A 13,321-nucleotide genomic window follows, 5' to 3' on the forward strand; every position below is an offset into this window, starting at 1 on the left:
TTTCAAAAGATTTGTGTACATTTTATACATTGAACACTTGTGAAACGAGACATTCTGCTTAATGAATACTTTCTACTTTTGGTACTTTTAACACATTGAGTGCCAAAAACGGTCCGGACCGTTTTTGAGAAGCTATGTGTTATGTGCCATAAACGGTCCGGACCGTTTTTGGCCCATTTTTTTATTATATATATCTAACGAAACTTTGGGATCATCCAAGGAGTCTCTAAGAAGGAGAGGCCGGATGTGGATCCATGTCAAAAATGCTTCCGGTCGTCCGCTCCAATGTTAACTCCTTGACTAAAAGCTTAATATCTCCCATTTCTTTTTAACGTGGTGGAAATGAGCCGTTTTTCGATCGGCGATCACTCTGCAATGGAGGATCGCGTTAGAAATATTATTGTTCCAGGCGTTAGTCGGGACCCTCCGCCGTCTCGCACGCACGCTTTGTTTACATGCGCGTCCTCGTCGGGGCTTCTACAGCAGGCAACATATCAGCGTAAGTGGATGGAAGATATGCTGGCACTAGATGTAGCCTATTTTAATAAACCTCTGGCACACGACGTGTTAAGTAGGCTACATTTTGACACCAACACTTTTGTACTTTTACTCAAGTACATTTTGAATTCCTGATTTTTACTTATAACAGAGTATTTCTGCATTGCAGTATTGCAGTATTGATACTTTTAAGTAAAAAAAACAATGAGTACTTTTTCCATCACTGACGACAGATCAATCATCATAACATGCCTTTCAGAAAAATAAAGAATCCTTACTTTCTTCACCAGGCAGTCAGTTGTGAAGCATCGAAAAGAAACCATTTCTATATTAACTCCACTGACAATGGCGACTGAGTTGCATCATGGGTAGTCGCCGAAGGACGAATAGAGGAGCTCTTAGAACACTGTAAAGAAAAGAAAAAGAAAAAAAACCTGGAGTCTTAAATGAGTCATCACTGTTAACCTAGAAATTGAGAAGCCATTTCCAAATCCAAGCATAAAAGTAACATTTTTTTTGTTACTGTGTCTGTGCGTGTGTGTGTGTGTGTGTGTGCGTGTGCGTGTGTAGAGCTCAGTGGGAGTAGAGTTCCCCATCAACAACCCCCACAGGGAGCCGCTGGTGCTTGCTGTGTCCCTAGAAGGGGAGGACGTGAGTGGGGACCCCCCGGGTGTCGGTCCCCCCACGGGGGTCCCTCACATACAAGGCAACCTTCACCCCCAGCAGAGTGGGCCGGACCACTGGCAGGTAGGAAGGACACGAGGCAAACACACGATGCCAAGGACACTGACACACACACAGGACACTTTTAACAGCTTTTACATGCAAGATGTTTAATGATATAGATGTTACAGTGGTTCTCAAACGTTGGACCCCCAAATTGATATATATTTGGCCGCAGACCCCCCCCCCCCCCCCTTGAAATCCTTTTGTGCCAGGGACCTCCAGAAGAGAAGATTTGTGAAGAAAAAAAATCTTCTGAATTATTCCAAAGTTTCCAAAAATCTTCGAACTGTGGCTGGTTGCTTGTGCTCATGTCAGTAGCGGTGGCAGGATTGTCATTTTGGGTCTGCACACAAAAGTGATGGGTGGGCAGACACAGCCACCCACCCACCCACTGGCCACTTCGACGTCACTGATGTACTTATTTAAATGATGTACTGTATTTAACCCATTTAAACCGAGGAAATCTATTATAGATACTTCATGCCGCGCCATGAGCTTGTAGATCTGCTATTTTTGAAGAATCAGGAAAATGTATTTTATACTTTAATATTATAATAGCAAAATAATATTTTGTGTGACACTGTAGTCTGATGAAATATAGGGCATTAATTTACCAAAAAAAAGGTTTCTGTCTAACAGCGACAATATTCTATTCATGTATGAACTTGTTAAAGCACATACTGCTGTAGAATCGAATGACTACAACTACAGTGATATTGTCAATGTCAGGGGCGGCCATAGCTGAGTGGTTAGTGAGCCCGCCTAGGGAACCAGCTGGCCCTGGTTGCCCCAGGTTCGATTCCAGGCTATCCCAGCATATGTGCCGATGATATGAAATTTGTCCCTGAGCAAGACTCTTAACCCGAATTGCTCACAGGTTCTCATTGGAAACAAGACCGCAAGGACTTTCATGAACGACCTGTTAAAAGGAATTATCCTTATCCTAGGAGGCTGTCAAATGTCAACACCTTGGAAGTTCATGCCCTTGTTTTGTAAAAAAAAACAGCAATACCTTCTCAAACATTTCGTAATAATGTCTTATGTCTTTCAAAATAAGTCCCTAACTTCCTTCCTTGTCTGGTGTGTACTGTACGCGCTCACAGTGCACTGAATCTCTGGACGGGAACGCGTTGAATCCCATAGGCACCATGTGCATTCACTCAATGACAGCGTTGCGTATTTCTGATCGCTTTCGTCCTGGCGGACAGTGGTGGAAAGTAACTAAGTACATTTACTTAAGTACTGTACTTAAGTACAATTTTGAAGTATTTGTACTTTACTTGAGTATTTCCAATTTCCAATACTTTTACTTCTACTCCACTACATCTCAGAGGCAAATATTGTACTTTTACTTCACTACAATTATTTGAAAACTTTTCCCACCACTGCTGGTCGGATGATAAATGATTCAGGCTTCGGTTGACGTTTACCCTCTGCATCACATATGCAGCTGCGCATCAAACCAGACATTGCTGACAAGACCCTCATGGTATTTGGATTCAGTGCCTGCTGAGACTGCTTGGATTTTCTGAAAGTCTGCTTTTCGTTTTGGTGGTGGGATCACGTCCTTCCTTGGTGAGGTTTTTCACTACTGCAACTAAAATAAAAACGTCTAGTTTATTTTTTTCCTCCCAAAGATTAATGAATAAACTCATTATGCCAGTGGTTCTCAAATTGGGGTCCAGGGACCCACAGGGTTCCTCGGGGGGGGGGGGGTCCAAATGGACCCTTACAGGTCTGTAAAAGTACAATAGTTGCCTTTGAGATGTTGTGGAGTAGAAGTAAAGGTACCGAAAATCGCAAATACTCCAGTAAAATAAAAATACCTCAAAATTGTACTTAAGTACAGTACTTGAGTAAATCTACTTAGTTACTTTACACCACTGCCAGACGGCCGCTGTATTGCACCTCCTGGGTCACTTTTTCTAAGTGATCCTCGGTGCTACACTCCCCCCACAGCCTAGGGAGCCCAGAGCCGAGCTCATGTCTCCTTCAATGCATGAGAGCCAACTGACCTTCTTGTCACCTGACAGGGGGGGAGTTTCCCTGGTTGGACGTAGCGCGTGGAAGGAACACGTTATTCCAACCAGTTCCTTTCCCCTCCATCAGCCGCCCCGGCTGTCATGGGGGAGGCGGTATAGCGACCAGGATTACTACATATTTTTGTGAAGGTATTAACTACCCTAGGAGACGTGGGGAGAACATGTAAACTCCACACAGAGAGGCCCTTTCGCCAACCCCACCTAGTGTATGGGCGCTGATGATGCGGAGGAGAAGACACGCCCCCACTGCTATAAAATCTCAACATCTAAAAACAGTAATACTGATTTATCCACATGAGCGCCAGGAATCCCCAATCTAGGGTGTGGCGTGGCGTTGCAAGCCTGTAGACTGGCAATTTTGGGGAACCAAGTATATAGGATTTATAAGTGGTTAAAAGTGTGTTTTTATTGAGTATTTTACAATGGCTCCAAACAGGGCTCAGAACTATTATCTGTTTTAAAGCATTAAAGGGATAGTTCACCCCCAAAATGACTTTTTTTCTATCAATTAGTCACCCCATGGAGACTTGAATTCATGGATATCTTTTTTGTTTTTGTCGCTTTCCTAAGCTAATAATTTGATGACCGGCAGCGGTTCCGGTAGGAGACACAGAGTCTCCTTTCTGTGTCCTACCGGAACCCCTGCCTACCGGTCCGCTGGTCATCAAATTATTGGCTTAGGAATGCGACAAAAACATATCCATGAATTCAAGTGTCCATGGGGTGACTAATTGATAGAAAAAAATTAAAATGAGTCTTCATTCTATCCTCGTTTGTCTTATTGTGCGTGTGTGTGTGCGTTTGCGCGTGTGTTTGTGTGTCAGTGTGCTCTTCCAATCTGAGTCAATGGAGGAGTTCTGGTACCAGTTGGAGCTCTATGCTGTTCCCACTCCAGTCACCACACTACCCCAAGTACACTGTCAGCTGGGCAAGTATGTGCACACGCACACGCGCACACACACGCAGTGGTGCAAAGTATTTCCAACTGTCTATACTTTTACTTCTACTCCACTACATCTCAGAGGCAAATATTGTACTTTTACTCCACTACAATTATTTGACATTGACAACTTAAGTTACTAGTTACTTTATAGATTTTGATTATTATTACAAAACTTACATTACCCACTTCAGCCATATACATTTCTACAATATATATAGGGCTATATAGATCTACAAGCTCACAATGCGTCGCAATGCGACGCATTGTGAGCTTGTAGATCGGCTATCGACTAGCTTGTAGATCTTGTAGATTTTCAAAAGATTTTTATACAGTTGAAAACTTGAAATGGGACATTCTACATAATGAGTACTTTTGCTTTTGGTACTTTAAGTACATTTTGATGCCAATACTTTTGTACTTTTACTCAAGTACATTTTGAATTCCAGACTTGTTACTTGTAACAGAGTACTTCTTATATTTTATTATTGATACTTTTACTTAAGTAAAACATGCAAGTACTTTTTCCACCACTGCACGCACGCACGCACGCACGCACGCACGCACGCACGCACGCACGCACGCACGCACGCACGCACGCACGCATAAACACATGCACACTATTTCCCGCTGCATTTGAGGAATGTACAGGGAGCCTGTGGGAGCACTGGGGTGCGTACTGCGTATTTTTTTCACCCAGTGCCAATTGCCTAAGCTGTAGTCCTGGACGCTACTCTCCCTCTGCCAGCCTGGGGAGAGCCCCGAACTGAGCTCATACTTCCTTCGAACTGAGCTCATACTTCCTTCAATGCATGAGGAGTGAGCAGGCCGCTTCTTATTACCTGACAGGGGGGAGTTTCCCCGGTAGGACCAAGGGGCCAGCTTGAGATTTTTACATTGACTCCAATACGGAAGAGACGGTTCATATGAATGGCCTGTAGTTTCGCTGTTTTACCGCTGCAGGTGTCAGAAATAATTTATTTTAACGCAAGCGGATGGGTTTTTGACAAACTTTAGACTCGATTTTCTTACCTTAATCAAAATTGTCATAAATTCTATATGCTTCCAGTCGCTAGTTTAAAGTCTACTTTCAATCATCATGATATGCGCTTTGCTAAACTATGGTCCCTTTTATTCTAAAATTGACGATAAAGTAGGCTATTCTCTAAGAGGGGCGGGATGATTTGATTGACAAGCTACACAACCAATAGCATTCATTCCCCGCCCCCGCTCTTGATTGACAAGCTACCCAACCAATAGCATTCTTTGGGGATTGTTTTCCGGTTCCTGTTCCCGACGTGCTTTTGGGCTTATATTAGAGATGGCCGATTTCAAATTCCTGAACAATCGGCTTCATTTTCGGTCCGTAGAAACCAGCGGTCTGGCTTTGTCCATCTCTTTTATACAGTCTATGGGTAGGACGTAGCGCGTGGAAGGAACGCGTTATTCCAAACAGTTCCTGTCCCCTCCATCAGGCGCCCCGGCTCACCTGGGGGAGGCAGTATAGAGACCAGGATTACTGCATGTTTTTTTGTGAGGGTACCTACCCTAGGGAACACGGGGAGAACATGCCAACTCCACACAGAAAGGCCCTTTCGCCAACCAGACCTAGGGTACGGGCACTGATGGCGCGGAGGAGAGAACACGCCCCCCCCCCCCCCCCCAGTGCCCACAGCGTCCCCGGCGGGAATCGAACCCATGACCTTCTAGCTGTGAGGCGAAAGCGCTACCGACTGCAAATTATGCTAATTATACTTTCCACAATATATTATATATTATTTGTATTATCTGTAAGGTGTTACCGTGAGTCAAAATGTAAACAGCTTTGTGGTAAAAAAAAAAGGGGGGGGGGGGAGCACAGTGCTCTCCCTCTCTCTCTCTGTTTCTCAATCCATCTCCTAAAGATTCCATTATTTATTTGGTTAAAATTGACAAAGCATGTCATTGTAGTAGTGTACCATTTCTTAATGTACGTCTTTTGCTGTGTGTGTGTGTGTGTGTGTGTGTGTGTGTGTGTGTGTGTGTGTGTGTGTGTGTGTGTGTGTGCGTGTGCGTGCGTGCGCACGTCTCAGGTGGATCAGGCAGACCATTTCCCTGGTCAACCCTACTGCAGAGAGACTGAAGCTGTCTGTAAACAACAGCAACCCCAGGAACTACACACTGGAGATGGATGCATCACACACTGTGAGTGCGCGCACATGACACACACACACACACACACACACACACACATACACACACACACTGGATGTCTCTGGCATGGCCTGTAGTCTGTGACTTGATTTGACACTTACAAGTTTGAGAAATATCATTTTCACATCATCATAATGTTTTATGTAACTTTTTCATGTCAAGGACCCCCAAATTGACACGTATTAGCCCGCGGACCCCCATTTGAAAAGATATGCCAGGGACCCCCATAAGAAGATTTTTACAGCTGTAGCAGTGATTCTCAACCATTTTAAATTCAAGCACCCCCAGTTTGACATGCATTAGGCTACGGACCCCCATTTAATGGCATTTATATCTCTGGGACCCCAATGCGTATGGTAAAATCAATGTTGATGTAACTCAACAAATGGAACCCTCTCAGAGACGAGTTACAGACCCATAAGGGTCCATTTGGTTCTTAACTATCCATCATTTAGCTGGGGACCCCCTGGAACTCCCTCAAGGACCCCTGGGGGTCCCCGGACCCCACTTTGAGAACCAATGCTCTACAATATGTGTAGCATCTTTCAGCAGTTTAATGTGTTCTAGTAACACGCAGTGCAATACATTGATTTAACTGGCACTATTCTTTGACAAGTACAGTAAGTGCATTTTGAGCGCAAAGGTCAACATTTTGAGCTGCCCTTGAGACGTTGTTTGTCTATAAGTGACCTTTTTATCCTGATCCCATAGTCTGGGGGGACGGGTGCATGATTAGATCGTATACATGAAAGTGAAGGAGAGTATAAGCTTATGCTCTGAGACATCGCTGTCCTTTCCGCTTTCATTTACATCGCCTTGGTCATAAATCAACATAGGCCGGCCTTGTTGCCATAGCAGCGTGCCGTACAAATTCAACACACAGGGGTAAAACAGGACGTAAAATGGAGTATTTTCCCATTTTCAGTACTTTTACTTCTACTCCACTACATCTCAGAGTCAAATATTGTACTTTTATTCCACTACAATTATTTGAAAACTTTAGTAACTAGGTAGATTTTGATTATTATTACAAAACATACATTAACCACTTCAGCCCTACATAGACTTCGGCTATTTGAAAATCTACAAGCTCATAATGCTTGTAGATCAGCTATTTTCAAAAGATTTGTATACATTTTATACATTTGAAAACTTGTGAAATGGGACATTCTGCACAATGAGTACTTTCTACTTTGGTACTTTAATTACATTTTGATACCAATAATTTAGCACTTTTACTCAAGTCAATTCTGAATTTCGGACTTTTACTTGAGTAAAACATGTGAGTACGTTTTCCACCACTGGTCAATAGACGGAGGGTTTGCTGTGAAGGCCAGTATAGTGGCGATGCCTGGCGGCTTCATAGCAATGGGAGATTTGTCTTTCTCTTCGCGCTGCGATTCCCCGCAGTTCCTCTCCTCCTCACCATTAATAGCTGTCTCCTCTCTGCACATTGTTTGTTATCTGTGGCTCTGTGTGCGCGTGCACGCACGCATGCGCTTGTGTGTGTGTGTGTGTGTGTGTGCATTATGGCCGTGCACATGTTTGTTCCAGGTCACAGTGGCACCCCACTCCGCTGCACAGCTCGGCGTGCACTTTAGTCCGTCTACGCTCGGAGAGGGAAACCACAGCGCACGGATCACTTTCACATGCCCCCAGGTACACGTACACTTGTGCGCACGCACGCGCGCACGCACGCACGCGCACGCACGCACACGCACACGCACGCACACGCACGCACGTGTATTGGGAAACCATATCGCATCAATCAACCTCATCTGCCCTAATGCCCTCATCACAGGTATATACATATTGTCCTAAATAGACCTTTGCATTCAGAGGCATACTGTTCTTACCTGTCCTCTTAGCAGGTACAGCACACGTCTCTCTTTCAGCTCAGCGGTCAAACACTAACTTTAGACAAAAGCAAATTCTGGAGATATGTTACATACTGTAAAACAGTGGTCCTCAATCTTTTTTTGTGTCAAGGACCCCTTTGTGTCAGCGATCCCCAGAAGAGAAGATTTATGTTTAAAAAAAATTGCACTTTAATGCACACAAAAACACGCACGTTCAATAGGTTTTCAAATATTTTCAAAAATAGCAGATGTACAAGCTCGCAGCGTGGCACGAAGTGACGCGCTGTGAGCTTGAAGCGTGTTAATGTGTGCTGAGACGGGTGGAAAATATTGTCCTTATTGACAAGCCTTCTTTAGCTGCATTTTCCTCTCTCCTTCCATTTATTTCTCTTTGTCTCCCTCTCTCTCTCTCTCTCTCTTCCATGCATTCTGTCTTTCTCGGCACGGTTGCCCTCCAAGTTAAAGGAATGGTGTTTCCTGCTGAGTGGGCGTGGCTTGATGCCGGAGAGGGGAGGAGCCAGTCAGCGTCTCATCTGCGATTGGCTCTCACGGCTCGGGTCATCGTTAACTTCACAAACCCCACCGAACGGCCGGCACTGCTCGACGTAACGCTCACAGGTCACGTGCGCTCTCATCTCATGCACACACATGCACATGCACACGCACAAGCACACACACACACGCCCATGCATCAAAGTTACACACTTAACCCATTTAGACCGGGAAAGCATCTGTCAAATAAGATTTTAACGGCTTTAACCATTATCTTATACTTTGGCTATTTTTTAAAAAAAATCTTGAAAATGTGTGCAAATCCTTGAATATGTATATTTTTTAAAGTGAACATTTGTAACTCAAATCTTTGCTTCTGGGGGATTCTACACATGTCTTCTAAATAAGCAGTTTAAAAAAAATAACCGCTATATATTGCTATAATCAGTGGTTCTCAAAACATTTTCATGTCAAGGACCACCTAAAATGATATGTATTCGGCCACGGACCCCCGTCTCAAAATGTTTTGTTCCAGGGACCCCCCAGAGGCAAAGATTTGAGTTACAAATGTTCGCTTAAAAGATATATATTCAAAGATTTTAAGCATCTTATATTTTTGAATAGCTAAAGAAATCTAAAATGACACAGATGCTTTCCCCGTCTTAACCCTTTAAGACCTGGATTTTTTTTTATTTGAGCTAAAAAAGCATTATTTTACACTTTTGGCTATTCAAAAATAGCAGATATACAAGTTCATAGCGCGGCACCGAGTGCCGCGCTATGAACTTGTATCTGCTATTTTTGAAAAATAGTGAAAATGTGTGCAAATCTTTGAATATATATATATTTTAAAGCGAACATTTTTAACTCAAATCTTTGCTTCTGGGGGGTCCCTGGAACTAAATATTTTGATGGGGGTCCGCGGCCAAATACATATCATTTTGGGGGTCCTTGACATGAAAAAGTTTGAGCACCACTGATATAGAAACATACATTTTTAAGAATACTGTTGAGATTTAGGAGACTTGTAGAATCGGCTTCAGGTCTTAAAGGGTTAATGGGTTAATGCCCTCATACCTGACTAACTACTTCTCCAAAGTGAGTGACACCCACAGCTACAATATTAGAGGGAGTGAAAACGATCTGGCAGTTACCCAAACATAGAACAAACATTGGAAAATTCTCATTCTACTGCTCTGCAACCAAAATGTGAAACGCCCTGACACCCCATTAAAAGATGTAAATCAACTTCTTTCAAAACTGGCCTGAAAAATCACCGCAGGGGGAGATAAATGCAATTTCCCATAGAAAGGAGGTGTCATTCACCACAGCTTTTCCTTTTTATCCTTTTGTACATAATAATGTTTTGTATTGTTGATTGTCGCAGATGAGGACCCGTGTGGCGCGCCCCGGGCAGACGAAAACCATCCCAGGACAAGGGAGTGTTCTGGATCCCTCTTCGACGCACTCAAGGTCTGACATTACACTGTTCAGGTCAAAGATGAGGCTGAACACGAAAGAGAAATGCTGTTCAGCACAAGTGAAAACGTGCAAAAAAAAATCTTCCTTTTGTTTCTTACTGCGCTAAATTCCTTAGGGCAATAAGAAACCAAGACTAGCAGTTAGTGGTGGGAAAAAGTACTCCATTTGATTTATTACTTAAGTAAAAATATCAATACTGCAATATTGAAATACTCTGTCTCAAGTGAAAGTCCAGAATTCAAAATGTGCGTGAGTACAAAAGTACAAAAGTATTGGTATCAAAATGTGCTTAAAGTACCAAAAGTAAAATAACTTATTATGAAGAATGTCCCGTTTTCAAATGTATAAAAATCTTTTGAAATGATGTGACTATTGTGAGCTTATAGATCGACTATTTTCAAATGGCTGAAATGTATAGGCCGAAGTGGTTAATGCTGTTTTGTAATAATAATCAAAATCTTGAAAGTCTAGTAGCTAAAGTTTTCAAATAATTGTAGTGGAGTAAAAGTACAATATTTGCGTCTGTGATGTAGTGGAGTAGAAGTATTGGAAATTGGAGATACTCAAGTAAAGTACAAATATCAAAACACTTACTTACGTACTTTTAACTTTAACTTGAAAATGACTACCCTGAAACATTAGCTTGAAAATGATTTCATGAAACAAACCTGATCAATTAACCATAGAAAAAACATTTACCAGTTGTAAGAGATTCACTGAAAGTCAATATACATGAAATGATATGAATACATATCATGAGCTCTTAGAACATGTGAAATGATTGGTAATAGTTAACCTGTCCTATTCAAGATGTCATAATCATAATAAAATATGAGCCCAGAAATAGCATTACACTTATCTATCTAACATAAATAATCTAATGAAGTCAAAAGAATTTTAAACTCTAAAGCTGTTTTTGCAGAATATGTAAATTCAAATATGGTTACATTTGTCAAAACGCACATTGCAACAATATAATATGCAATTCACATATGGATAAAATCTCAATGGAACTCTCCAAAACTTCTCAAAATGTTTTTTTAAGATTTAGTTCAGAGCTGCGAGACTGCCTTCATTCATGTCCCAATAGATTTATTGTACTCCATTTTAAATGTTTAACCCATTAAGACCGGGGACGCATCTGTGTCATTTTAAGATTTCTTTGGGCTATTTTTTTTTAAAGAAATCGTGAAAATGTTTGAATATATATATATATATATATATATATGTATATATAACATTTTAACTCAAATCTTTGCTTCTGGGGGTCCCTGGAACAAAAATATTTTCAGATGGGGGTTTCCAGGGCCAAAGACATATAATCTTGTGGGTCCTTGACATGAAAATGGTTTCAAGTACCACATGACCACAACATAGTTGATAAAAACATTTTTTTCAGAAAACTGGATTTAGAAGACGTTAATTTTGTAGAATCCCGAGAAGCAAAGATTTGAGTTACAAATGTTCGCTTTAAATTCAAAGATTTGCACAAATTGTCAAGATTTAAAAAGAAAGAAAAGCTGATCGCTGCGGGGTGCCACGCTATGAGCTTGTATATCTGCTATGTTTGAATAGCCAAAGAAATCTAAAAAAATTACACAGATGCGTTCCCGGTCTTACTGGGTTAATAAACCAGAGTCACCAAGCAACACTTTTTAATTCCAGTCAGTAAAAAAACAGAGCTTTGGGCCATCGAACTTTGTTGCAAGGAGCGAAAACTAAATTGAAATAAATCCATAGTCATGAATATTGTATATTCATTGAAGCACAGATTGTAAGGTTGTTATGCTTTTTATGGGGGGAGCAAATGCTTCACTCTCAAGTGTTTTATGGGTACATCTGACAAAGCATGGTTCTGTGTTGGACCCAAGTGAGAAAGCTTAGACTATCACCCTGTTATCCAGACTCATTAAAACCCAGCAGATGCAAGCCATGCAGAATGGAGCCAGGACCCCCCCAAAGACACTGGAACACGGAGTCACGCTATAGAAAAGCTCCCCCGTCGAAAACAATGCACTGTTGTTGAGCATTGTGTGGATTGTATGCAATCCTGTATGCAATCCTTTTATAACAAGTATTCCACCCTGCAGGGACGTGCAGAAGGATTTGGAGAGGCAGGGGCTGGAATTTCAAAAGGGCACTTTTTGTATTTTGTTTCACGGACAATTATCATACTTTTAAGCCCAAAAACCCGAAAAGGTATCACTGCGTGCTTAATGGCCTCAAAGTCACGCACCCAACAAGCTTTGAACTGAGCAGATTGGACATTCTGTTCCAGAGATAGATTAATGGCCAAAACATCTTGAAAACGGCCACTTTCGCCGATTTTCGATCGCCGATTTTTGGCCATTGTCGCCCGATTTTATTCAATAACACGGGCTAGGAAGGTTGTACGGCGACAAACTAGATACCTGAGAAAAGTTCACTTTGAGCTGCATCCAACACATCCACTGGCATTTCCGTCAGCCTTACCGTTAGCCCGCTTGGGGCAGTTGAACTTTTCTTCCTCTTTTTTTTTTTTTTTTTTCCAGTCTGGAGAGGGCACTTTTTTAGCGACGGGTAAAAGGGCAGTGGCTCAAGCCCCCTTTCATGTCTATGTGTGCACGTGCATGCCACCCTGTCACATTGACTCAAAAGCAGTTAAAACTCAGACCACAGCTCAGACTTTGCTTATGTTCACATTTCCACGGAAAACTGATGACTCTCAACCCAGAGTGCCAATCGCGTAGATCTACGCGAACCTATTTAAAGCCGCCACGTGCCAATCGCGTAGATCTACGCGAAGTGGTGTTTTTTCATTTTTTTCGGAAAAAAATGGCACATTTCATTGTAACACCACCGGAAGCGGAATTATTCGGGATCCCGTTTTGCCGATCCCGTCGGCCCCCATTCTAAAGCGCACACTGAAACTCCATTTTCTCCTTGTAGTTTTTTCTCCTCGCATATCACTGTTTAACGTAAACCGTTCTAACTACAACAATGGAGCTCCGTTTGACACGTGGTTTTCACTGGTAGAAGCAGGGAGATCTCGGCGATGTTTACAAACAGTGCAGAGCTCAATCTTAAGGATTTTAACAAGGTCTATGGCG

General features: G+C 42.2%; 1 protein-coding gene across 1 annotated transcript in view; it reads left to right on the forward strand.

Annotated features, from left to right (window-relative positions):
- LOC308080483 (cilia and flagella-associated protein 47-like) overlaps positions 1–13,321 on the forward strand; it is a gene marked incomplete at both ends in the record, with an annotated part of 106,253 nt that overhangs the window by 78,638 nt on the left and 14,294 nt on the right. The window contains 4 exon segments of the mRNA XM_080422381.1: positions 1,155–1,245; positions 4,091–4,198; positions 6,279–6,394; positions 8,718–8,876. Of these exon segments, the coding sequence (XP_080278507.1) occupies positions 1,155–1,245; positions 4,091–4,198; positions 6,279–6,394; positions 8,718–8,876 (474 nt within the window).

The sequence above is a fragment of the Gymnoscopelus braueri genome (assembly GCF_963280865.1).
Source record: "Gymnoscopelus braueri genome assembly, chromosome: 24".
NCBI classification, from domain to species: domain Eukaryota; kingdom Metazoa; phylum Chordata; class Actinopteri; order Myctophiformes; family Myctophidae; genus Gymnoscopelus; species Gymnoscopelus braueri.